The sequence below is a fragment of the Pseudophryne corroboree genome, chromosome 9 (genome assembly GCF_028390025.1).
Source record: "Pseudophryne corroboree isolate aPseCor3 chromosome 9, aPseCor3.hap2, whole genome shotgun sequence".
In the NCBI taxonomy this organism is placed as follows: Eukaryota; Metazoa; Chordata; class Amphibia; order Anura; family Myobatrachidae; genus Pseudophryne; species Pseudophryne corroboree.
In genome coordinates, this window is record NC_086452.1 from 125,259,884 (window position 1) to 125,285,521 (window position 25,638).

The 25,638-nt window shown below is 40.5% G+C and overlaps 1 protein-coding gene and 1 long non-coding RNA gene across 2 annotated transcripts in view; one reads left to right on the forward strand and one right to left on the reverse strand.

Moving 5' to 3' along the window:
• LOC134956782 (uncharacterized) overlaps nt 1-6,810 on the forward strand; it is a 156,373-nt gene extending 149,563 nt beyond the window's left edge. The window contains exon 2 of the long non-coding RNA XR_010186169.1: nt 6,656-6,810. This is a non-coding gene — a long non-coding RNA (uncharacterized LOC134956782). The remainder of the gene's footprint in view (nt 1-6,655) is intronic.
• Nucleotides 1-25,638, reverse strand: part of LOC134956781 (uncharacterized) — a 55,867-nt gene that overhangs the window by 4,926 nt on the left and 25,303 nt on the right. Inside the window, exons 6-14 of the mRNA XM_063938735.1 lie at nt 21,143-21,208; nt 19,068-19,115; nt 16,932-16,973; nt 15,597-15,644; nt 13,991-14,035; nt 8,667-8,696; nt 5,526-5,594; nt 3,962-4,027; nt 3,205-3,307 (exon numbers count right to left, since the gene is read on the reverse strand). Of these exons, the coding sequence (XP_063794805.1) occupies nt 3,230-3,307; nt 3,962-4,027; nt 5,526-5,594; nt 8,667-8,696; nt 13,991-14,035; nt 15,597-15,644; nt 16,932-16,973; nt 19,068-19,115; nt 21,143-21,208 (492 nt within the window). The 3' untranslated portion in view covers nt 3,205-3,229. The remainder of the gene's footprint in view (nt 1-3,204; nt 3,308-3,961; nt 4,028-5,525; nt 5,595-8,666; nt 8,697-13,990; nt 14,036-15,596; nt 15,645-16,931; nt 16,974-19,067; nt 19,116-21,142; nt 21,209-25,638) is intronic.

The window sequence follows — 25,638 nt, forward strand, 5'->3', positions numbered from 1 at the left end:
ACGCGTCGTAGGAATCAGCTGCGACTTTGGTATATTCGACCACGGACCACTTGTCCAACAGATCCCACTGAAAGACCCTCGCATGGAATCTGCCGAATGGAATGGCTTCGTATGAGGCCACCATCTTTCCCAGGACATGCGTGCAGTGATGCACTGATACCTGTTTTGGTTTTAGGAGGTCTCTGACCAGAGTCACGAGCTCCTGTGCCTTCTCCTCTGGGAGAAACACCTTCATCTGGACTGTGTCCAGAATCATGCCCAGGAAGGGCAGACGCGTCGTAGGAATCAGCTGCGACTTTGGTATATTCAGAATCCAACCGTGTCGACGCAACACTTCCTGAGAGTGTGCTACGCTGATCAGCAACTGCTCCCTGGACCTCGCCTTTATGAGGAGATCGTCCAAGTAAGGGATAATTTTGACCCCTTGCTTCCGAAGGAGCACCATCATCTCTGCCATCACCTTGGTAAAAATTCTCGGTGCCGTGGACAGGCCAAACGGCAACGTCTGGAATTGGTAATGACAGTCCTGTACCACAAACCTGAGGTACTCCTGATGAGGCGGATAAATGGGGACATGCAAGTAAGCATCCTTGATGTCCAGAGATACCATAAAATCCCCCTCTTCTAGGCTTGCAATGACTGCTCTGAGCGATTCCATTTTGAATTTTAATTTCTTCAGATAGATGTTCAGGGATTTTAAATTCAGAATGGGTCTGACCGAATCGTCCGGTTTCGGTACCACGAACATAGTGGAATAGTAGCCCCTTCCCCTTTGAAGGGGGGGAACCTCTACCACCACCTGCTGGATAAAAAAAAGTTTGTGAATTGCCGCCAGCACTACCTCCCTTTCCATGGGGGAAGCTGGCAAGGCCGATCTTAGGTAACGGTGAGGGGGGGGGGGGGGGGGGGGGGTCACTTCATATTCCAGCTTGTATCCCTGAGATACAATTTGAATAGCCCAAGGATCTACCAGTGAGCGCACCCACTGGTTGCTGAAATTTCAGAGACGCGCCCCCACCGCTCCTGGCTCCGCCTGTGGAGCCCCAGCGTCATGCAGTGGATTTAGTGGATGCCGGGGAGGACTTTTGTTCCTGGGAACTGGCTGCGTGGTTCAGCTTTTTTCCTCTACCCCTGCCTCTGGCAAGAAAGGATGCCCCTCTGACTTTCTTGCTCTTTTGCGAGCGAAAGGACTGCATTTGGTAATACGGTGCTTTCTTAGGTTGTGGAGGTATATAAGGCAATAAATTTGACTTCCCAGCCGTAGCTGTGGAAACTAGGTCCGAGAGACCGTCCCCAAACAATTCCTCACCCTTAAAAGGTAAAACCTCCATGATAGCTTCCTGCTTTCTATCTGAAGGATCCTTAAGGGCAGCCGTATCCTGAGACGGCAGGGCCACCCTTTTAGACAAGCGCGTCATCGCCTTGTCTACCCTGGGTGAGGATTCCCAGCGTAACCTTTCCGTTGGCGGGAAAGGATACGCCATCAGCAATCTTTTGGAAATCACTTGCTTCCTATCCGGGGAATCCCACGCTTTTTCACATAATTCATTCAATTCATGTGACGGAGGAAAAGTCACTTCTTGCTTTTTCTCCCCATACATATAAATCCTTTTGTCAGGGACAGGATTTTCCTCAGAAATGTGTAATACATCCTTCATTGCCACAATCATGTAGCGGATAGCCTTAGTCATTTTAGGCTGCAATTTTGCCTCATCGTCGTCGACACTGTAATCAGAGTCCGTGTCGACATCAGTGTCAACTAACTGGGATATTGGGCGCTTTTGAGACCCTGACGGCCTCTGCGCTGTGGGAGCAGGCATGGGTGTAGACCCCGACTGTCCCAAGGCTACAGCTGTATCCAAACTGTTATGTAAGGAGCTTACATTATCATTTAACACCTTCCACGTATCCATCCAATCCAGTGTCGGCACCGTCGGGGGCGACACCACATCTGTTTGCACTCGCTCTGTCTCCACGTATCCTTCCTCATCAAACATGTCGATACAGGCGTACCGACACACCGCACACACACAGGGAATGCTCAGACTGAGGACAGGACCCCACCAAAGGCTGTTTGGGGAGACAGAGAGAGAGTATGCCAGCACACACCCCAGCGCTATATAACCCAGGAATTACACAGTACTGTAGTGTTTACCCGGTAGCTGCCGTTTTTATATTATATATGTATGCGCCTAAATTTATGTGCCCCCCCTCTCCTTTTTATCCAATGCACCTGTATACTGCAGGGGAGAGCCTGGGGAGCGTCCTTCCAGAGGAGCTGTGAAGAGAAAATGGCGCTGGTGTGCTGAGGAAGAAGGCCCCGCCCCCTCAGCGGCGGGCTTCTGTCCCGCTTTCCTGTGTAAAATATGGCGGGGGCTCGGGCATATATATACAGTCCCAGACTGTATATCTGCCTAATTTTTGCCAAAAGGTAGTTTATTGCTGCCCAGGGCGCCCCCCCCTGCGCCCTGCACCCTACAGTGACCGGAGTGTGCGGTGTGCTGTGGGAGCAATGGCGCACAGCTGCAGTGCTGTGCGCTACCTTTAGTGAAGACAGGAGTCTTCTGCCACCGATTTCAAAGTCTTCTTTCTTCTGTACTTCTGGTTCTGCGAGGCGGACGGCGGCGCGGCTCCGGGAACGGACAATCAAGGTTAGGGTCCTGTGTTCGATCCCTCTAGAGCTAATGGTGTCCAGTAGCCTAAGAAGCGCAACCTAGCCACAGTTAGTAGGTTTGCTTCTCTCCCCTCAGTCCCTCGTAGCAGTGAGTCTGTTGCCAGCAGAAGCTCTCTGAAAATAAAAAAACCTAACAAAATACTTTCTTTACTAGTGAGCTCAGGAGAGCCCACTAGGAGCACCCAGCTCTGGCCGGGTACAGATTCTAACTGAGGTCTGGAGGAGGGGCATAGAGGGAGGAGCCAGTGCACACCAGATAGTACCTAATCTTTCTTTAGAGTGCCCAGTCTCCTGCGGAGCCCGTCTATTCCCCATGGTCCTTACGGAGTCCCCAGCATCCACTAGGACGTTAGAGAAAAATAAATAAAAAAAAACGATGTGATCACGACAGTGCTCTCAATGATAAATTGTTCCCAAGTGATTAATTATCTCTATGCTCCAGCAGTATTTGAACAAGTTCATACATACATCCCATTATATATATATATATATATATATATATATATATATATAATATTTGTGTAACTTACCATCATACACCAGGAACTACAGAGATCAAACTAGGCCAGACACACCAGGAAGAGGTACGGCAGGTAAAGGAAGTATACCAGTTACAAAACCACCACTGCCCAGCTTGAATGAAATAAATAGAATAGCATTATAAACAACTTAAATATTATACACATTTGTATCTCAAAGTGTTTTTGCATCTTATCAGGCTAAATATAGAGGATGCATCATTACAGATTGTAACATTATTATTTTGGATTTTTTAGATCCATAGCTAAAGATAAAGGACAATTAAAAATTGGGACTAAGAATATCTTTACATGTAGTAAAATCCCAGTCTGAGGATTAGGCAACAATTGTAATAGCCTTTTGCTATATGCAACAACTGGACACTAAGGGACACTAAGCCACTAAGACATGTATAACCTGCGGTCAGCTATGGAGTTACAGCTATCAGATTACTCCTAAATGATCAGATTCATGTGTAGCCAACACCATGGGGGAATAGTGGTCTCTGATGGCAACTAAGGATACATTGTGTTAGGACAGATCTGGTTTTACATATGGGGATCAGATTACACTTTTTTCCTGATATGATTTTCAGTCATTTACATTTTCACTACTATTTGGGACATTTCCAAAACCACTTTATATTAGTAACACATTTTCTTTTATTAGTCAGTGATTTCTGTCTGTAGATTGGTTACTGCTACTCACGTTACATGTTTAACATCACTAACAATTATTTGAAAATGTTTTTTAGTATTTCACACTTACCAGTTTACAAAGACCTCCATTTGTAAGATTGTCTACAAGGCCTCCTGCAGTTTTTAACAGACCATTCTGAAATAAAATGATCCTACAGTATAAGTTGTACTGCAAAATACACTGTGCAAAATAAATCAACTGTATAAACGAACATAACAACATCATTGTTCCAAAAATGGTAATCTATCAATTCTCCAATATATGTGCTATGAAAGAAAATCTGTGTCCTCATTCATATACAATTCAAGATCATTCATTGACTATTGATTTTTGTTTACTTTTAGGAGGAGGAGCTGGTGGGTGCCCATTTACAGAAGCATTGGCATATTATGTAGCTGATAGATAGATAGATAGATAGATAGATAATGGGTTTGTGAAGATGAGAATCATTTTGGCCTAATGTGTTACAGATATTTAATCACATCTTTGATGTGTTTTTTGCATTTCCGCAATATATTGTTTTGTGGTTTTGTATTTTTATACTATACATGAAATGTATTGAAATGATCCCATCTCTGACACAATCCGTAACAATTGTCTTTATGTACCAATTAAAATTCACATATAAATCCTATTGCAAGTAAATGTTAGTCAGTTTTTAATCATTATGAGATATTATATATTATTATGAGATACAGGGGCAGATGTATTAACCTGGTGAAGGCATAAGGAAGTTATAAACCAGTGATAAGCGCAAGGTGATAAACACACCAGCCAATCAGCTCCTAACTGTTATTTTACATATTGGAGCTGATTGGCTGGTGTGTTTATCACCTTGCACATATCACTGGTTTATCACTTCCTTATGCCTTCTCCAGGTTAATACATCTGCCCCATTATTAGCTATGACAAAATATAATACAATACATACTAACGATGACTATTGCATCAAATAGAAAAATAAGAAAACCTTTCTACATAAAAAATTCTGTTTATTAAATTGCCTGGTTACTAAATAGTAACATCCAGAGAAAACATTTCTAATGCTAATGTAGTATTCACAATGATAGTGAATGCTACTATTTTGACGTTAGGACATGCTGGGATGTGTAGCTGGAGTGCAAGAGGTTGCTTATTCCTGGTGTACACATGTAATCAATGTGGTGCTGAATGGTCACTTACTGATATAATAAAGGTATTAGACTGCAGCAGGCTTAGGAACTCCAAATTTAACACGAAAAAGCAAAATAAAATATGTATTTTATGCTAAACATTTATACACCTGGCACCTTATTCAGACATGTTGAAATAGAATAAATTTGGATGTATAGTTGTTAATGACTTCTAAGATTGAATTTCTCAGTGTGACAGCAGCAGTCTCAGAACCATCATTAGAGCTTTGTCATGGATATTATAAATGTGGTAAAAAAGATTTTATATATTTGAGCTACAGTAAGTAGAGTTTTGAGACCTTAACTGAAAAAAGTGTTAAGACAGTAACATCAGATAACATTTCTATGTGATAATACAAATATATGATGTCATTAAATCTTTGTAGTGTATCAATGTAGCACCAAGACATGATGTACTTTACTAACATTTATGTAGCACACACATATTCCGGAGCACTTACCAACCCAGACAACAAAGAATTGTTTATTAAGCTTGCCATTGCACCACAATCTGCATCAGATATGCCTTCCTGAAAAATGATAATGTTTCAGTTATACAGTGCAGCAAATCATATTGCAGACACAACATAAATAGATTATTGTAAATATAAAATATGTCTTAGGTTTTTCAATAATGTATAAAAACTATGATATTTCTATACATTATGTCTGACTTTAAAGGACTCAGAAGATATAAAATTAGATACATTAGTGTTGTACATCAGGGTCATTTGCAAAAAAAACCCAGAATAGGATTGTCTGATTCATGAACACTGTGAATGTATACGTTCCTCATTGAGTCTGCACTGTCTATGGTGCCTATAAAGGACATTTCTAATTTCATACATGGGCTCTATGTACTAAGCCTTGGAGAGGGATAAAGTGGAAGGAGATAATTTACCAAACAACCAGCTCCTAGCTGTCCTTTTTCAAACACATCCTGTAACATGACAGGTAGGGGCTGATTGGCTGGTACTTTATCTCCATCCACGTTATCTCTCTCAATGGATTATTACAGAGACACCATATATATAATAATGTGCCTGTATCTGTATAGTGAGGTTGCTTCCTGGGAAGAACTAAATTACTATATGGAGGTTTTCTGATTTTAGATGGTAAAATGACATGGTGAGTGTGACGCATGTGGGCATGGCCCAACAGTATGCCCCAGGGTAAGTAGTCTGGCATGTCAGTCTGTGTCTGTGGATAAGTGTACTGATTGGGGACTCCTGGCACAGAAAGAGAGGGACCAGGACAGGTTACCTCACTGTACAGTTACGTAATGTGGGTAACATATTTTGATAAGTAATTGTCTGAAATTATTTTAGGAGATGCATTAATACTACTTTCCTAGTGTCCCGTGGTTGGAAGCATAAATATATGTGACAGTAAAATAACCTAGAGATTCAGCTCATACAAGGTTTCAAAAATTCAACTTCAGTTGTATAAGAAATACAGAAATGCTATTTACTATACATATACCTATAAACCAAATCAGGGGAATGAAGAAGCCCAGTGAAGTATAATTTTATCACTTAATATACCATTAAAAACAAACTATTAATCTTTAAATTATCCTTATATCATCCAGGTAGAGGAACAAATTTCCAAAGAGCACTGGATGTAGAGCATGAAACATATGGAACATGTAGATGGTCTGTCCAGTGCACAACAAGGTGTACACCTACACTCCGCTCTCAGGAGATGCCTGTTTTGCTAGTGATTATTGAATAAACATTTTAAATTGGTTTCTTCTGCATCCTAAATGGAGGTGAGTCTTCTGTCATCTGTACTACCGTAATTAACCCCTTCAGTAAGAATGACGAGTGGAATTAGTCATTCATATATATTTGCCAAAAAAAGCAAGTAACAACTTATTATCCATACTACAGCTCCACACACAAAAGGAACCTCAGCACAGGTTGGAGCCGGGAAATAGATTATGGTTAGATCATAACATTTAAATTCTCCAATGTATAACATAAATACACATTGCTTTCATTCCTTTAAAAAAATATTATGACTAAACAAGCCTGTGAGATAACCGTAAGAGCTATTATACAAATATCTCTGAATATGAATTACCAAAGTAATTTTCTAGGCACTATTCACTGAGTTTTCTATATATTTAAAATGGTGTCTACACCACACACTAGGCGATTTACTCCAGGAGCAATTTCCCCTAGAGCATCCCTTTGCCGACAATGTGCATACACACTATGCAATATCGCTAGCGATATCACACAGTGGCGTCAACAAGGGGAACTACTTTGGCCTACACTGAACAATTTAAGTTGTGTTGCCTGGAATGTTTGTAGAATATTTAAAAACAATTGTTGGCCAAATACAACAACAACAACATATGATAATGGTGATTTTACCATCAATGCACAGAATCTCAGATTGGTAAATCAATAAAATAAAGTAAAAATGTTCTATTTTCTTTATTCTACAGCTCAAAACATTACAAATCAGAAGCTTGTTTTGTAATGAGTTGGACTGATAGCATTATATAGCCTTATACTTTTTTTTTTTCACTTCATTGAAATCCCAAACATGCCACTATATACCCTCAACATTCATTTATTGAGAACATTCATGCATTAACCTTTTAGGGATTTGTCTCTTTATGCTGGGGTAAGAAATACCATGGTCTAGAGTACAGTATAACTTAAATAAAATGAAGTGTGCGTCAGCACTGGAGATTTTTCTGTACCCTAACTGGGGCTAACGGTGGGGGATGGATTGGGGGCCATGTTTAAAAAGCGGTGAGGCTGTATTAGGCTTCTGCACATGGAGTTGGCAATGGAGTGTACTAGGCTCTGGATAGGGAAGATGAGATGAGAAATTTGAGAATCAGCATGATAGGTTCTAGTATTAGGTAACAGGCCAAGAACTGATAATGCATAATAGGAACCAAGCTTGGAAAGATAATGAGTGAGGAAACTGTGCTGGAACTGGTAGTGTATCTAGTAACAGGAAGGATCTAGTAATGCGTCTGGTACCAGGCTGGGACTGGTAATGTATATAGTACCAGGTTGGGCCAGTATTGCGTTAGATAACTGGCCTGGAATTGTTATTGCTTTGGATAACCAGGCTAGAACCAGTGATATGTGATAGAGATACTGAGCATGACTATACAGGACCCTGATGGACCAGGATGGTGTCTGAAGATATCATATTGAACTGACAGCTGGCCAGTGATCCTGAAAGGGTTTGCTAGTCCCTGATTGGTTGCCAGAGTAAGTTGAAGCTGAGAAGTATTTCTATTAGAGAAGCCGCAGACAGCTGACCAAATCCAACATGGCGGTGCCCATGCACTAGACCTGGAAGAAGTTCAGTGAAGAGGGAGCCAGAATGTCATGAAGTAGCATCTGACTGGGATGCTGGAGGAGAGCAGCAGGGACTAAGATCTCACCATTCGCCAGAAGAAACAGCGCAGAGGTAAGTATCAGGCTTTACACTGGAGCGTGATAATGTGATTGGATCAAGGCATTTGTAACTGGGTCAGGGAAGGCTCAGTCATTTACAGAGGGTGACAGCATGTTCTAAGGGCAAAGTAATTTTACATTTGAAAACAAAGATCTATTACAATAGCTTACCACATCGATGGTAACGCCACAGAGCTTGCCCTTCAAAATAGAAAACATAATTAATGGAAACCTTTAACATTTTACATGCATTTATGTTGTTATTCTACAAGTTTCAAAGATTACATATGGTCTATGCAGAGGCATTGTTTCAGCAGATTTACTAATGTTCTTACACCCAGACTGATTACCAAGGGATGTAGTGTATTTGTTGATGATAATTAGTGTAATAGAGTGCTGCTAAAGGGGGGTACTCACGGAGCGATCGCTGCTTAAAATCTAAGCAATATGACTAGATATAAGCAGTGATCTCTCCGTGTGTATCCCCACAGCGATAGCTATTGCGATCTAGCAGGTCGCTCATTTCACCCGCTGGGAGAAATGAGCACTCCCCCCCCCCCCCCCCCCCCGCCCCTAGTAGCACACATCGCGCTGTGCTGAGCGGGGGGAGAGATGTGTGCTAAGCGGTTCGTTCAGCACACATCTCTCCCCAAATCGGGCTATGAATACGGCCCTTAACCCTGTAACTTCAGAGATTACTGTAATATGTCAGTTAAGTAAAATAAATGGATTCCATTTGTAATTCATCATCAGTTCCCAGACAGTCAATAGCCCCAAAAAATGGAAAATGGAACACTGTTGTGTGCTGTTATTGTATAATACAGTAACAGCGCAGTGTCTGTGACCTTGAATCAAACACTCATTTTAATGATTAATTGTGGAATATATTTTTTAAACTTTAATTTGTGAATCCAAGATCACTACAAGTTCTAGTTGTTTAAGGAAGCATACAGTATATCTGTTTTTTTGTCCTACATCTAGATAATAACACATTCTATCAGGGCTTCTCAATCCCATTGCTCAAATTTATGTTTTGAATGTTTTCTTAATTATATACAGCTAAAATATTTTTTTTTCACAAAATTCCTCTTCCTTTGCCCCTAACATTTCTTACATTCATTTGTGTGTCCATTCAGTAAATGAAAATAAAAGAGCAACAACATCACCATCATATATTGCACTTTGCTACATATCAGCTGATCTGACTACTGAATGTATTTGGAATTAAAGCTATCAAATTTACTGTAAATGTATGTTATATATCAGCAGCAATATCAAAAGAAATGTATAAAAAAGAACACACTTATGATACATTTTTATCTGTACACACTATCACATTATTCACTTTGCAGAATTATTGGACTACATTATAGAGTCCAAGCTGTGGCCACTGAGCTCATTTACCTGATTTTAGCCTAATAACCATTGGGCCTAATTCAGAGTTGATCGTGGCAGCAAATTTGTTAGCAGTTCGGCAAAATCATGTGCACTGCAGGGGTTGGGTTTATGTACAACTTGGTATCAGAACTTTAGTCAACAAATACTACTATTTACCTACAAATAAATCCATATCTTTATAGTTTTTCAAACAAAAATCAAACTGCCAGACCCTCGACAGTGTAATCACCAAGTGCCTACATTTTTTTAAAGCAAGAATGCCAATTCTATTTGTGACATTATTAATTTTTATAAATAAAAGAAAAAAAAACATAAATGATGTTAAAACAACACATAATTGGTATAAAATAGAAACTATAATAAATGTTTTACCTTAATAAACTGTAGCTAAATAACAATCTGTAGCAATTACAGTGAGTAATATCACCTGGTATACAAAACATGAATATAAAATGATTCAATACCAACAATGCAGGTCCTTCTCAGAAGTTATTTATTCCCACCCAAACATCTAAAGCTGAGCATGCACTACTGTAGGCAAAGGCTGTCTGTAGCCCAAACTACAGTATACTAACAAGGGGAATAAGAGGATGTGCTGCGTTACATCTTGTTGGGGCATTTGGTCCTCCTACACACCATTGAAGTCCAAGGTGGAGATACAGATGGCTAAATCACTACTGAGACTGTGCCATATTGTTGCCATTTGTTTTACATATCGCGGTACAGGTATTACTCACTGTGTTTGCTGCTGAGTTTATTTGTGTTATATTTCATTGAGTTAATACATTTACTATAGATACATTGTTATAATTCCTCTGTTTTAAAGTCATCCATTATTTTATATGCGTAGTAATGCTACTGGTCAAGCACTGCAGGACATTAATATATGGTGATGGTGATGGTCAAGATTCACAAGCAATGTTAGTAATTGGAATTATACATTTCCAATTCTGTTTCACCTATTTAAAAACTTAAAAAGAGATGTTCACTGACCCTCACATTTTGGGTTTGGATCTGGATTCATCTTCTTGTTTTGATTTTGGTTTTGCAAAATCACCCTTACGTGTTTTGGTTTGGATTCAATTTAAAATCATTTTAAAAAATTATAAAAACAGCTAAAAATCATGTGATTTTTGCACTCCAAAAACCTAACTTAAGATTTAAAATCCAAATTCCAGATTAGAACCAGGACACTGATTGGTTTGTGTCCTCTCAGGGGACCCGACCGGGTTTTATTTCGGTTCAGATCCAGAGAATTCAGGGTGGATTTTGATTTCTAGAAAACTGAACTGCACGTCTCTATTAAAAACCATTGATTTTAAGTTTATAGGATGGTCTTCAAATATTGCACTGAAATCAATTAATACTGTACATCAGTGCTGCAAGTATGGTGGTATGGGGGGGTTCTGCGTACCGATAACAAATTGCCAGCCGGCACGCAGTACTACCAGCCCGACTGCCATGCCTGCATCCGCTGCTGTGCTGTGTGTGAGGGGAGAAGAGTGCAGCGCGCACCTCTCGTACCCCTCAGTGCTCATCTGGTCTCCGGCGGCGTGTTTCTCAAATTAGGCACCAGTTTGTTAGCCAAACAGAGCTCACAGACTGGCAGCTGTGGCTCCTGATTGGTTGACTGTCTGCGAGCTCTGATTGGCTCACGAACCGGCACCTCCTTTGAGAGACACGCTGCCGCCGGAGACCAGATGAGCACTGAGGGGCATTGTGCTCTTCTCCCCTCACATACAGCACAGCAGCAGTGAGTTGGGGGGGGGGTATGGCACTATGGGGCATATCTGGCACTGGGGACATATGTGTATCTGGCACTATTGGGGACATATCTGGCACTATGTGAGCATATCTGGCACTGGAGGCACATGTGTATCCGGCACTGTGGGTGCATATCTGGCACTATGGGTGCATATCTTGCACTGGGGGCATATGTGTATCTGGAACTGTGGAGGCATATCTGGCACTGTGGGGGCATATGTTAAACTGGCACTATAGGGGCATATCTGGCACTATGATAGCATATGTGTATCTGGCACTATAGGGCATATCTGGCACTGGGGGCATATGTGTATCTGGTACTGTGGGGGCATATGTGTATCTGGCACTGTGGAGGCATATCTGGCACTATGGGGGAAAATATGGCACTGGGGGCATATGTGTATCTGGCACTGTGGTGGCATATCTGGCACTATGGGGGCATATCTGGCACTGGGGCATATGTGTATCTGGCAGTATTGGAGGCATATGTGTATCTGGCACTCCACTATTGGGGGCATATTTGTATATAGCACTGTGGGAGCATATCTGGCATTGTGGGGGCATACTTGTATCTGGCACTGTGTGTACATATGTGTATCTGGCACCGGGGGCATATCTGTATCTGGCACTGTGGGGGCATATGTGTATATGGAACTGCACTACTGGGGGCATATGTGTATCTGGCACTATTGGGGGCATATGTGTATCTGACACTGCACTATTGGGGCATATTTGTATCTAGCACTGTGGGGGCATATCTGGCACTGTGGGGGCATATGTGTATCTGGCACTGGGGGGCATATCTGTATCTGGCACTGTGGGGGCATATGTGTATCTGGCACTGCACTACTGGGGGCATATGTGTATCTGGCACTGCACTATTGGGGTCATGTGTGTATCTGGTCCCACATATGTGTTAGGCGCCGAGGGTCCGCTCGTCAGTGCGGCCGGCGCCTAGCAACGGGGACGCCACTGTCGGATCGTGTTCCCCGTTGCTGGGTCTAAGTTTATATCATCACTGGTTTCCTGGCTGTGTAGCATGCAGCTGCACGGCATGTTGTAATTATCACTCATCTGTTTCCCTGGCCATGCAGCTTGTCAGCTGCATGGCATTTAATCCAATCAGCCTCCAAACAGCTGATTGGAAGACTCTCTGTTAAAAGCACTCCCAGGACTCCTCACAGACGCCGGTGATAGCTTCCTGTTTGCCTGATTCTGCTGCAGAGAGAGTTCCCAGTCCCGGTCTGTTCGTTTGTTCCTGTTCTCAGTGATCCTGTACTCGGAAGTTACCATCTGTTCCTGGAGTCTGATCGAGCACCTTTAACATCTGGTGGCGTTCGTGAGTCGCGGCGCAGCCGTGTGTTGCGGCTTGTCCGCTACTATTTATTATTGTGTTTATTTTGAGTTCTGGAGCTTTGCGGAGGATTCCGCTTCCACAAGATCCACTCTGGTGTCCAGCGGTGCCGGATAGGAGTGTCGGATCCGTGGATCTTTGGTTGTCCTTTTCCCTGGCGGCTAGTCCGCACATACCTTTTGATTTAGTTTAGATAGCTTGTAACCCCTGGCTTGGTTGCTTAGTCAGAGGGCCCCTTGTTATCACCCTGTCTCGGACTTCCCCTTGTCTCCCATTAAGACCTGCGGGGGCATCGGGGTTGGGCAGACATAATCCGCCCTTCGAACGCGGCTGCCATGGGCTCAAGCAACCATAGTCTCGCAGGGGATTTCTGATAACACGGGCGAGACAACGGAGTTAGGGCGCCAGGGGTTACTAGGCTCTCCAGCTCCCACAACCTGTATTTCATTCCTGTACTCAGATCTCTGCCATAAGATCTTCTCCAGTCTGGAGTACAGGAATCGTAACAATATGTGTATCTCGCTCCCATTTTCATTGGCCACACCCTGTGTGGCATGTGACCACCCCCTTTTTTTGGAATGCGCGCTGAAGGCTCTCACACACAGTACCACTAAATATTTTTTTCTACTTGCACCACTGCTGTACATACAAGTTGATTCCATATATGCTGCAATAACGGTAGCTCTAATTGTTCTTCACAGGCACATAGGGCTGCATATGGAAACCCATGAGTCCAGGGAGATATTAAGGTGGCATTGCTAGTATTGCTTTGCCCCCTCACATTTGATTGAATTGACTACATATACTTTAACCATATCATGCTTTGTAGTTTTAAAAAACATATTACACTTACTTTGTTTACTGATATAATATAGGTTAGCTGATAATTATAAAATCTGTCATGCATTAAAAAAGCCCACTGAAAATGAAAGTAAATACTGTGCAAACCTGTAACATAGAAATATAATAAAAATCTTACCAAAGCTCCTGCTATGGATTGCGCGATAGGTGGCACATTTTCACACTGTTTCAGCAAAATAAAATATTTCATAAAAATCAAAGAATGTAGAAAGGATCACACACATACATGTTATATAATGCCATGAGATACAGGTCCTATTAGTCTCAGTGAATAATATGAAGCATACTGCATACTGTAGTTCTGTATGTGCTCCTTATCACACAGAAATAAGCTGTTTCTACTCTTGTTAGATGCAGCAGTAGGATTGGGGACTACAATGAAGTGATTGACTGGTTTCAAATGCATGTTTTTGCTTTTCACACTGTACAAGTCTTTTTATTGTTAACATGATTTATTGTTAATATAATTCTGTGTTTGGCAAAGTTACGTATAGAGGACACACAGGAGAGGGAGATGGGGATAGAGCTGCTAGAGGCGATGTTTGTACAAGCTAACACTTGTATACAGGTGGTCATAGTACATGTGGTCATATGCTGTATCACTAATCTCAGATAACTAAAATATGGCCTTAACCTTAATATCATTATTGTTGTGTGAAATCTAATCTTCCCTGAAACCATAAAGGCTTTGCTGGGTCCCTAATGCTGGCAATAGTGACCATACAGTACCGCTAGCTCCATCTAATGATGGCATAAGAGTAGAGCCACAAGCAGCGATAAGCTGAGCTTACTGCTGTCTGCTAATTACAGAACTGCATGGAGGTCATAACCCGTTTAGTAAGGGCTAAAGGGTTTATTGATCATTCTTAAATAGATCCCTAAATGAGGGACATGATGGGCGTATTTAGTAATATTAGTGCTCTTGCCTTAGAACTATTCAGAGATGCTATCAGCCTGTATAATATTGTCTGACAGCAGCTCCACTCTCTCTCCTACATGGATGGTTAGCAGGCACGCAACATGAGCCAGAAAGCCTCCAGCTTCTATTATTGGCAGATACCATCCAGTATCCTGTCCCACACAGCGCTATGATTGTCAGAGCTCAGAGAGAGGAGATGGAGCACTGCTTTGTTTTATCACTGTTGTTTCCAATTGTAAAGTGCAATAGAATAACCTGCGCTATATAACAAACTAATAATAATACTGTAACTATAAGCCAATAGGATTAGGGGCTGGGCTCATCACTAGTCCACCAAGGACTGGGTCACATGACAATGGGCCCCGTGGGGGTGAAAAGAGAAGAATACTGGTAGAAATATGGAAAAATGTAAATTAATAATGGTTGTTGGGGAAATGTGATAATAGGGAAAGCTTTACGGTGATATCTTAACTGTGCAAGTGATAGGATGAGAAGAGCATCCTTCCAAACATGTGTGTGATCTGATCTGTAAAAGTGTATGTAATTGCACCTATAAGTCTTGCTCTACATAAATGGCCCTAAGTGATGTAGAGTATGGAACATTTACAATGTATCCTCTAAGTAATGTATCCATTGTCTGCATGTCTACCCCAAAGCAGGACCTAATAAAGCAGTTTTCTCCTCTTAAACAAATAGAAAAAATTGAGACAGTTTCTTTTTTTATTGAAGCAATCTTCTTAAATAATATTCATATAATTACAATGTGGAATATGAAGAAAAAATAAAACATTATAGTTTTCCTTACCGCACATATTAAATTGTAAAGCTCTTTAGTAACTTTTGTAGTAACATTCTAAAAGATAAAAATAAGTGGTTTCAATTAGTGTAAAATAACTGATGCCTTTGGTTCAATTAACCATTAAACAGAACAAATATCTAATGTGTGCCAGAGAGGATGAAACAACAAGACACAAATATATGTTATTCATTGCCTGCTTCTTGCTATTTCCCTTAATTAAAATCAGACCTACAGTACATTCTGCAATAACCTTCTGAAGTTGAGTCTCCCTTAATAAAAAAACACATATAAAAGGCCTCCACCCATAGGGGCTGTATTTATAGCCTGCAGGCTTTTTTCCCTGATAAATTACATCTTGAGATTTTAATTTACATTTACAGTGCCTGGAAGTTGAAAGAATATGGTGATCCTGCAATGACATGGAAATATAAAGTTATTTTGCAGGGAGAAAGATACTGTGCACTATCCCGGAAATCAGGGATCTGCTCTCTCCATCCCTGAGCTGTAATTTAAATATTTCAAATCCCCAAAATGAAATCTTTTGTTTTTGCATGTGGGTAGATAAGTAGACACATTTAGGGACCGATTTCATACTCAGCAAGAAAACTCCCAGATCTCCAGATCCTCATCAGAAGAAAAACTATTTACACCCAGCCAGACTCTGTCATCTTGTTCAAGAAATCCCTGCAGTTCTGTGTACAGTGTTTGTGCATAAATAAGCCCATGGCATCACATAATGGCATCATATCCCAGCATCACATAATGACATCATGTAATAACATCACATAATGGCATCATATAATGGTATCACACAGTACTATGCAGTCTGGAAATGATCCTTCTTAACAATTTTCCTGCAGATAAGAATTATTTTAAGAAAATACAGTATTGAAAGTAATGAATGTTATGCAGCATTGTAAGGGGAGATGTGCACGGACCAACATGTTTTGGTTTTGGATCTGGATTCATCTTTGTGTTTTGGTTCAGATTTCAGTTTGGGTTACATTTTTAAAAAAAATTGGTAATCATTGATAAAAATCACCAAGAACAACTAAAATTTTATTTTTGCAATCCAAAACATGAAATTGGATTTAAAATTCATATTCCGAAGATCAAAAACCAGTTGGATCTCCTATGGAGATCTGGACCAGGGTTTTGTTTCAGTTCAGATCTACAAAATTTGTTTGGATTTGGATTTCCGGAGAACTGAACCACACATTTCTAATTGTAAGTAAACTACATGTCTAAACCTATTTATTCATACTTGAAATTATTATTTTGTCTCATTACAATGTAATGTCTTTCTTTATAAATAATACAGACAACAAAATATATCCATACCTTTAGTAAATCCTGTATACAGGGATTGTCGAGAACCTTTCCCTGTATATAAGAAATATTAATTAACATATTTAAATAAATTCTGTTGCATATACAAATTACACACACACACACACACACACACACACACACACACACACACACACACACACACACACACACACACACAGTGTTCGCCATCTGCCTGCCCAGATTGTCCCCAGTGAGAATGGTCACAGCAACAGAGGATGAGCTGTTCTTGTGGGAGGCACAGAATTACAGTATAGCAGTAACAGATTTCCTGCACAGCACTCTCTGTGTCAGCCAATCACAGGAGTCACAGGAGCATGTGCTGAGCACCTCCAGTTAGAGCTCACTCCATTTTTCTCTGATTCTTCCTGTTCAGCAGCATGGGGCTAAGGCTGAGAGATACTAACACTGCTGAGCAGGAGGTCTGACATGTGCAGTATACAGTGGTGAGGTAGACATATGTAGCATATTACAGATGAGCTATAGACAGTGGTCATGTTACGGAGAATATAGTGACAGACCCTCCAACATGACCCGACCCACTAGGTACAAAATGCTCTGTTCCTGGACTTCCCTCTTAATTTATGATTTCCATCACCTGTGTTGAACTAGTTAAATGATAAGAAAGCTGTTTCTTCACAGGTGATGGCAATAATAAATTAAGAGGGAAGTCCAGAAACAAAGCATTTTGTACCTAGTGGGGCGGGTCATGTTGGAGGGTATGTAGTCATCAGTCTATGTCAGGATATGATATCAGTGTGACTTGAATAGATTGATCATTGCGTATCAGGTGTGTGATGTCAGTGTGGACCGTGCGTATGAAGCATGTGATGTCAGTGTTACCTGCGTATAGTGATCAGTGTGTAATAAATATATATATATATATATATATATATATATATATATAAAATAGTGAATGTGGAGGTGCACAGGTAGCACTTATAACACACTTGGTATATTTAGTGCACAAAAACAAAACAATTTTTTTTATTCTTTTGAAGATGATAATGAAACTCCTCAATATTATTAAGTGGCAGCTCATAAATTAGTGACATATGTATTGGAACCCACATAGCGGTGCAAAATATAAAAATGGTGGAGAGAAGGGCGCCTCCTAGTGTCCAAAATAAATAAGGTGTATCACCCAAGTAAACTTAATGATGAGTAGGCAGTACTTATCTGGTGTAGCAATCTTATCTTCTGAAACAACCAATCTCAAACTCGCACCTTTTACCTCTTGGGTTAAGTGACCAAAGCTATTCAATATTATAGTATCCCATGGTAATATCCTCTACAGGTGTTTCTGGTGAGATGATAATTAGGAGGAATTTGACACCAGACTTGTAGTATCTTGGGCCTTTGGTGTTACTAGGGTGCTGTAGGGGGAGCAGAACACACTGGTTGTCACCTTTCCAGGGAGTGACACCAAAATGCTGGCTCCTTCTCAATGAAAGGGAGCCAGATGCTTCACTTTGACCAAAGTTTGAGATCAGTTGTTTCAGAATATAGGATTGCTACACCAGATAAGTACTGCCTACTCATCATTAAGTTTACTTGGGTGATACACCTTATTTATTTTGAACACTAGGAGGCTACGTACGATAGATAGATAGATAGATAGATAGATAGATAGATAGATAGATAGATAGATAGATAGATAGTGATAGTGCCCTCAGTGAAGTAGATGCAGGGAATTGAAGGATGACTGCGGCACTCAGAGACTTTCAATAACAGTGATTGTTTTCAATGTTGAATACAATCACTGTTATTGAAAGTCTCTGAGTGCCACAGTCACCATTCAAACATATATATATATATATATATATATATATAGAAAGAGAGAGAGAGAGAGAGAGAGAAAGAGACATATTATATATATGAGGAGGGGGCCCTAAATTACTATAGTGGCTAAAACCCTATGCTGCCATAATCTGACCTTTGCCAGGGGTGGGCTATAGTACTAGGGAAAAACAATTCCCAGACACAGAACACCATTGATCCTATTACTTACTGTATGTGAATATTGACCATTAATATAGAAAAAAATAAAGAGGTAAGTCAATAAATAAAGCCTTTAATCGTGCTCACAATGAGAATAGCGTTGCTTCAATGAAAATACGATCTTACCACTGTGCAGAGAAGTTTTGGAGCTAATTGTGAAAGGCCTAACTTCCCCTAGAACATATGAAAAAGACAAAACATTCAGCACAAAGCCAAAATCCTAAGCAAAGTGTAAAGGTTTAAATAATAAAAATTAAACATATAAAGGATCTGCTGTGCATTCACTAACTATTGTATATTTCCTACACTACAAAATGCAGGTTAAGTAATAACTGCATAGACATGCTTCTGAAAATTGTGTTTTACATAAATTCTTTTAAGAACCGGAAATACATCTAACCATAGTGACCGGATACATTTCCCCAATGTTTCTAATTGCATTTACTATAACAAGAGCCTCTTAATTTTAAACGTATGATTGTTTTAAGGGAATGTGTCATGTTTTGGTTATATGTGCCCTGCAAGCTATAGTTATTGTATCTCTGGGTACAGGAAGTTTACATACTGTGTAAGATAAGATTGTTAGATCTAGCACTCTCATTGCCGCCAGGGGAAGGTTTAGCAATAATATCTATTGTTAGGATTTTCTAGGTCAGGTGCTAGATCACTGAATGCTCTGTAGTGTACATACTGGTACCGTGCAGTGTAAGTGACAGTCCAACTTGAAGTATACGAGTTGTACATTATTGGGCTGATTTCAAGTTAAGGGCAAATCCAGATACAGTACTTGGTGCAAAATTTGCTCCTGGAAAAAAGATTTTGTTTAGCAGCAGGTAAATTAGAGTTAGAGTTATGGGGAAAGGAGGGCAGTGTATTCAAACTCTACAGTGCAGTGTAATACACAAGCCGGGGCTAGTATGTGTGTACATGTAGTGTTTGCTCTGCCTGAAGAAAAAAAGTTAGTTTTTCTTTGTAACACTGCAGATAGGGCTGAATCTGTGTAAATTAAATTTAAAACCACTGAAGTAATGTCAGTATGATGACAGCAATTCTGTGGTAATAAGAAAGCAGGACCCAAGGTTCTACCTGAAACAATGTTTACGCTTTATCTACATGCTTTTCTGAAAGTAAAAGGTAGGGTTACTAATGCTTCTAAATCACACAAGTGGTGGTGTTGCCCATAGCAGCCAATCAGATTATGTCTAGCATGTTCTAGAACACAATAAAGAAATTATACTGTAGTTAAAATCTGATTGCTTGCTATGGACACTACCTCCACGTTTCATGTTTAGAAACTTGAGTAAATCTACACTTACTGTAGTTTAAAATTGGGAGCAGGTTCTGAATGGAGATTTTCTGTAAGTAGTACACACCTGCAGCCAGGCATGCATAGACATTATCACAGACAATAATTGGAGAAAACATATTAATCTCAAGGTAGACCATGTTAACTAAATGCAATTAGTGATGAATTAACAGCACAATATCATTACAGTAATTCAGGATTATAGGTTAGAGTTAGAAATAAAGCTGCTTTATACAGTATATAAAAAAAACACATTTTATTTGTACCTTGTATATAAAGTATGAATTGGTGGTATGAGCTGGGAATGCACTCTTTTTAGAAAAACTTGGCTATAGAGTCCATACAAAGTCAGAAAAAGCTACCTTAGGCTTTAGACACATGGGCTTTACTGTAAAGCATCTTCTTAAAGCATCTGAAAAGTGCTATGAGGCTAATAATCCAGCACACAATGTAAGACATAGTATCTGTACTCACACTCTGATGATAATTTGCTGTTCTGTACTCTGTGACAAGCTAGATTTTATTTCTGCCTCATTTTTACCTTGATAGTAAGTAGGTATCAGCATCCATCTGACCACACTACATGCTGCAAGGAAGCTTTCTTGGGTGGTTTTAGTGCAGGGCTAATGTCTCCAAATGTGATGGGAAAGTGATTTCTGTGCAAAGTGACAGGATTTGTCTATTGCAAGTAATAAGTGTTGTTTTACACCAACCTGTGTGCAAACCCTTAACTCATTTATTGAGCATCACAATAATGCCATGAGTCAAACACTACAGGTATTATAATATCAACATGATTGTGACAGTTAGCAATGAAATTCAATTTACAGTATGAAATGTTATGTCTATATTTACAAGATGGGGACAAACAAAAACAATATTAAAAATAACTTACTAATAATTCATTTACTATAGGTGTTATTTTCTCCGCAGTCGGCTCTAATCCTTTGGCTACTTCTTCCTATAATGACATTGAAATATTTATTATTTTTAATTATTTTTATAAAAATTTATTTTTGATACCCTTTTGCGAGATAACAGAACATATCTGGATTCCTTAGTCATCCTGATAAGCGGTAGCTTCCATTATTATAGCAATGCATGTCTTCAGAATGTTTTCCACAGCACAGGCCATGTAAAAATGACTCTTTAAAGATAAAATATCCAGATGGGAACATCAGCCTCACCATTCAGAAATATTGCACCATGGTACAGCGGGCTTACTGCTTGTCTGTGGTCATTGGATTACACCATTAATATAAAATAAACATGGTTCATCTGCATAAGATAGAAAGATAATGTCTTTTTAAAAGGAAAATAAGGCTTTTCAGATAACTGCAAACTACAGTAGGAACACCCTCTCCAAGTGGTACAATCAGTAAACCCTGAGTATTAATGAAATATCTCATTGTATCTGTATAAAGCAGTAACATTGTGTATGTTCCCCAGGAAGCACAAAACGCACTATCCGCTATATGACCTCATCTTTGTAGCTGCATAAATACCACTCACTATGGTACATACATCTTTTCTTTAGCATTTGGAATTAACTTATCAACAAAATGACTGGAATGATGCCCAATTCAAGGCTCATGTACTTAGCTGGATATTTAGTAGAGATGTGTGGCTGGCACTTTCGTGTTTTGGTTCTAATTCCACTTTCGTGTTTTGGTTTTGGCTTGGTTTTGCCAAAACCACCCTTTTGTGTTTTGGTTTTGGATCTGGGTGATTTTTGGAAAAAAAACATAAAAACTGCTAAAATCACAGAATTTGGGGGTAATTTTGATCCTATGGTATTATTAACCTTAATAACATTAATTTCCACTCATTTCCAGTCTATTCTGAACACCTTACATTTCACATTATTGTTTTTAGGCCAAAAGTTTGCACCGAGGTGGCTGTACGACTAAGCTAAATGACACGAGTGTGCGGCACAGACAGCTGGCCCATCTAGGAGTGGCACTGCAGTGGCAGACAGGATGGCAGATATAAAAAAAAGGCCCCAAACAGCACATGATGCAAAGAAGAAAAAGAGGTGCACCGAGGTTGCTGTATGACTAAGCTAAGCAACACAACCACCTAGCCCATCTAGGAGTGTCATGCAGTGGCTGAATGTCGAAAGTGGGCCGCAATTGTTCAGTCCACTGACAGCATCTCCTGCACGCCCCTGTCATTTTAAAAAAATTCTGCAATTGGTGAACTTATATGGTAGTACCGCAGGCAGTGCCGTTTCTTGCGGCAGGCGAGCCGTGCAACTGCACGGGGCGCCTACTGCAGCACATTGCTGGTCCCTGTTTCCCCCTCCTTCATCTTCCCGAGTACAGCTGCTCGGGGGGTGGAGTTTCGCGGAATGACTCGTCAAATTGGCTAGAAACAGCCTTGACCCCAGGATTAATGCAGAATTACCCCTGGACTCATACGGCAGTTTCAGACAGGATGGCACTTTTCAAAACTAGGCCCCAAACAGCGCCTCATGGAAAGATGTCGAAGAGGGGCAATGAGGTAGCTGAATGATTAAGCCAAGCGACATAAACAATTGCCAATGGAATTATACATCCAAATCACTGAAATTATATGGCCAAATCACTGGAATTAAATGGCAAAATCACTGGAATTATACGTCAAAATCACTGGAATTATACGTCCAAATCACTGAAATTAAATGGCAAAATCACTGGAATTATACTGCGAAATCACTGGAAAATACGTCCAAATCACTGGAATTAAATGGCAAAATCACTGGAATTATACGGTAAATGGCAAAATCACTGGAATTATACTGCAAAATCACTGGAATTATACATCCAAATCACTGGAATTATACGTCCAAATCACTGGACTTATACGTCCAAATCACTGGAATTATACTGCAAAATCACTAGAATCATACATCCAAATCACTGGAATTATACGTACAAATCAATGGAATTATACGTACAAATCACTGGAATTATACGTCCAAATCACTGGAATTATACGACCAAATCACTGGAAATATACTGCAAAATCACTAGAATTATATGTCCAAATCACTGGAATTATACGTCCAAATCACTGGAATTAAATGGCAAAATTACTGGAATTATACTACAAAATCACTTGAATTATACTGCAAAATCACTGGCATTATACGTTCAAATCACTGTAATTAAATGGCAAAGTCACTGGAATTATATGTCCAAATCACTGTAATTAAATGGCAAAATGGAGGTTGAGGGCTTCCATCATGATGTAAAACTGAACCACCAGTCATGAACAAAGGCCAGGGCCTTAGCCGTTCCTTGCCACTCCGTGTCGTAAATGGCATATTTTACATTTACATTTCCCCTCAGACCATTAAAAAAATTGTTTTGGGTCTTTTTACTGAACTTTGGCTTTTTGGATTTTATATGCCCTCTACTATCACATTGGGCATCGGCCTTGGCAGATAATGTTGATGGCATCTCATCGTCTATGTCATGACTATTGGCAGCAGCTTCAGCACTTGGAGAAAGTGGTTCTTGATCTTTCCCTAGTTTATCCTCCAAATTTTTGTTCTCCATTATTTTTCTGGAGTTATATAACACAATATTCGGCACAGGAATGACTGATGGCTGATGCACAGGACACTACCACTGGTCTGATGCAGGACAACACAGCAACTCTGTAAGGGACTTGGTATTATTATACAGCAGCACTGGACATATGGCAGCAGAGGATACCACTGTGACTGCCTGGTCACTGGAATGACTGATGGCTGATGCACAAGACACCACCACTGGTCGGATGCAGGACAACACAGCAACACTGTAAGGGACTTGTTATGAAATATTATACAGCTGCACTGGACATATAGCAGCAGAGTATACCACTGTAACTGGTCACTGGAATGACTGATGGCTGATGCACAGGACACTACCACTGGTCTGATGCAGGACAACACAGCAACACTGTAAGGGACTTGGTAGTAATTATTATACAGTAGCACTGGACATGTGGCAGCAGAGTATACCACTGTGACTGGTCACTGGAATGACTCTGATGCACAGGACACTACCACTGGTCTGATGCAGGACAACACAGTCAGCAACACTGTAAGGGACTTGGTATTATTATACAGAAGCACTGGACATATGGCAGCAGAGTATACAACTGTGACTGCCTGGTCACTGGAATGACTGATGGCTGATGCACAACACACTACCACTGGTCTGATGCAGGACAACACAGCAACACTGTAAGGGCCTTGTTATTAATTATTATACAGCAGCACTGGACATATAGCAGCAGAGTATACTACTGTGACTGCCTTGTCACTGGAATGACTGATGGCTGATGCACAGGACACTACAACTGGTCTGATGCAGGACAACACAGCAACACTGTAAGGGAGTTGGTATTAATTATTATAAAGCAGCACTGGACATATAGCAGCAGAGTATACCACTGTGACTAGTCACTGGAATGACTGATGGCTGATGCACAGGACACTACCACTGGTCTGATGCAGGACAACACAGCAACACTGTAAGGGACTTGGTAGTAATTATTATACAGTAGCACTGGACATGTGGCAGCAGAGTATACCACTGTGACTATTCACTGGAATGACTCTGATGCACAGGACACTACCACTGGTCTGATGCAGGATAACACAGTCAGCAACACTGTAAGGGACTTGGTATTATTATACAGCAGCACTGGACATATGGCAGCAGAGTATACAACTGTGACTGCCTGGTCACTGGAATGACTGATGGCTGATGCACAAGACACTACCACTGGTCTGATGCAGGACAACACAGCAACACTGTAAGGGCCTTGTTATTAATTATTATACAGCAGCACTGGACATATAGCAGCAGAGTATACTACTGTGACTGCCTTGTCACTGGAATGACTGATGGCTGATGCACAGGACACTACCACTGGTCTGATGCAGGACAACACAGCAACACTGTAAGGGACTTGGTATTAATTATTATACAGCAGCACTGGACATATAGCAGCAGAGTATACCACTGTGACTGGTCACTGGAATGATTGATGGCTGATGCACAGGACACTACCACTGGTCTGATGCAGGACAACACAGTCAGCAACACTGTAAGGGGCTTGTTATTATTATACAGCAGCACTGGACATATGGCAGCAGGGTATACCACTGTGACTGCCTGGTCACTGGAATTACTGATGGCTGATGCACAGGACACTACCACTAGTCTGATGCAGGACAACACAGCAACACTGTAAGGGCCTTGGTATTAATTATTATACAGCAGCACTGGACATATGGCAGCAGAGTATACTACTGTGACTGCCTGGTCACTGGAATGACTGATGGCTGATGCACAGGACACTACCACTGGTCTGATGCAGGACAACACAGCAAAACTGTAAGGGCCTTGTTAT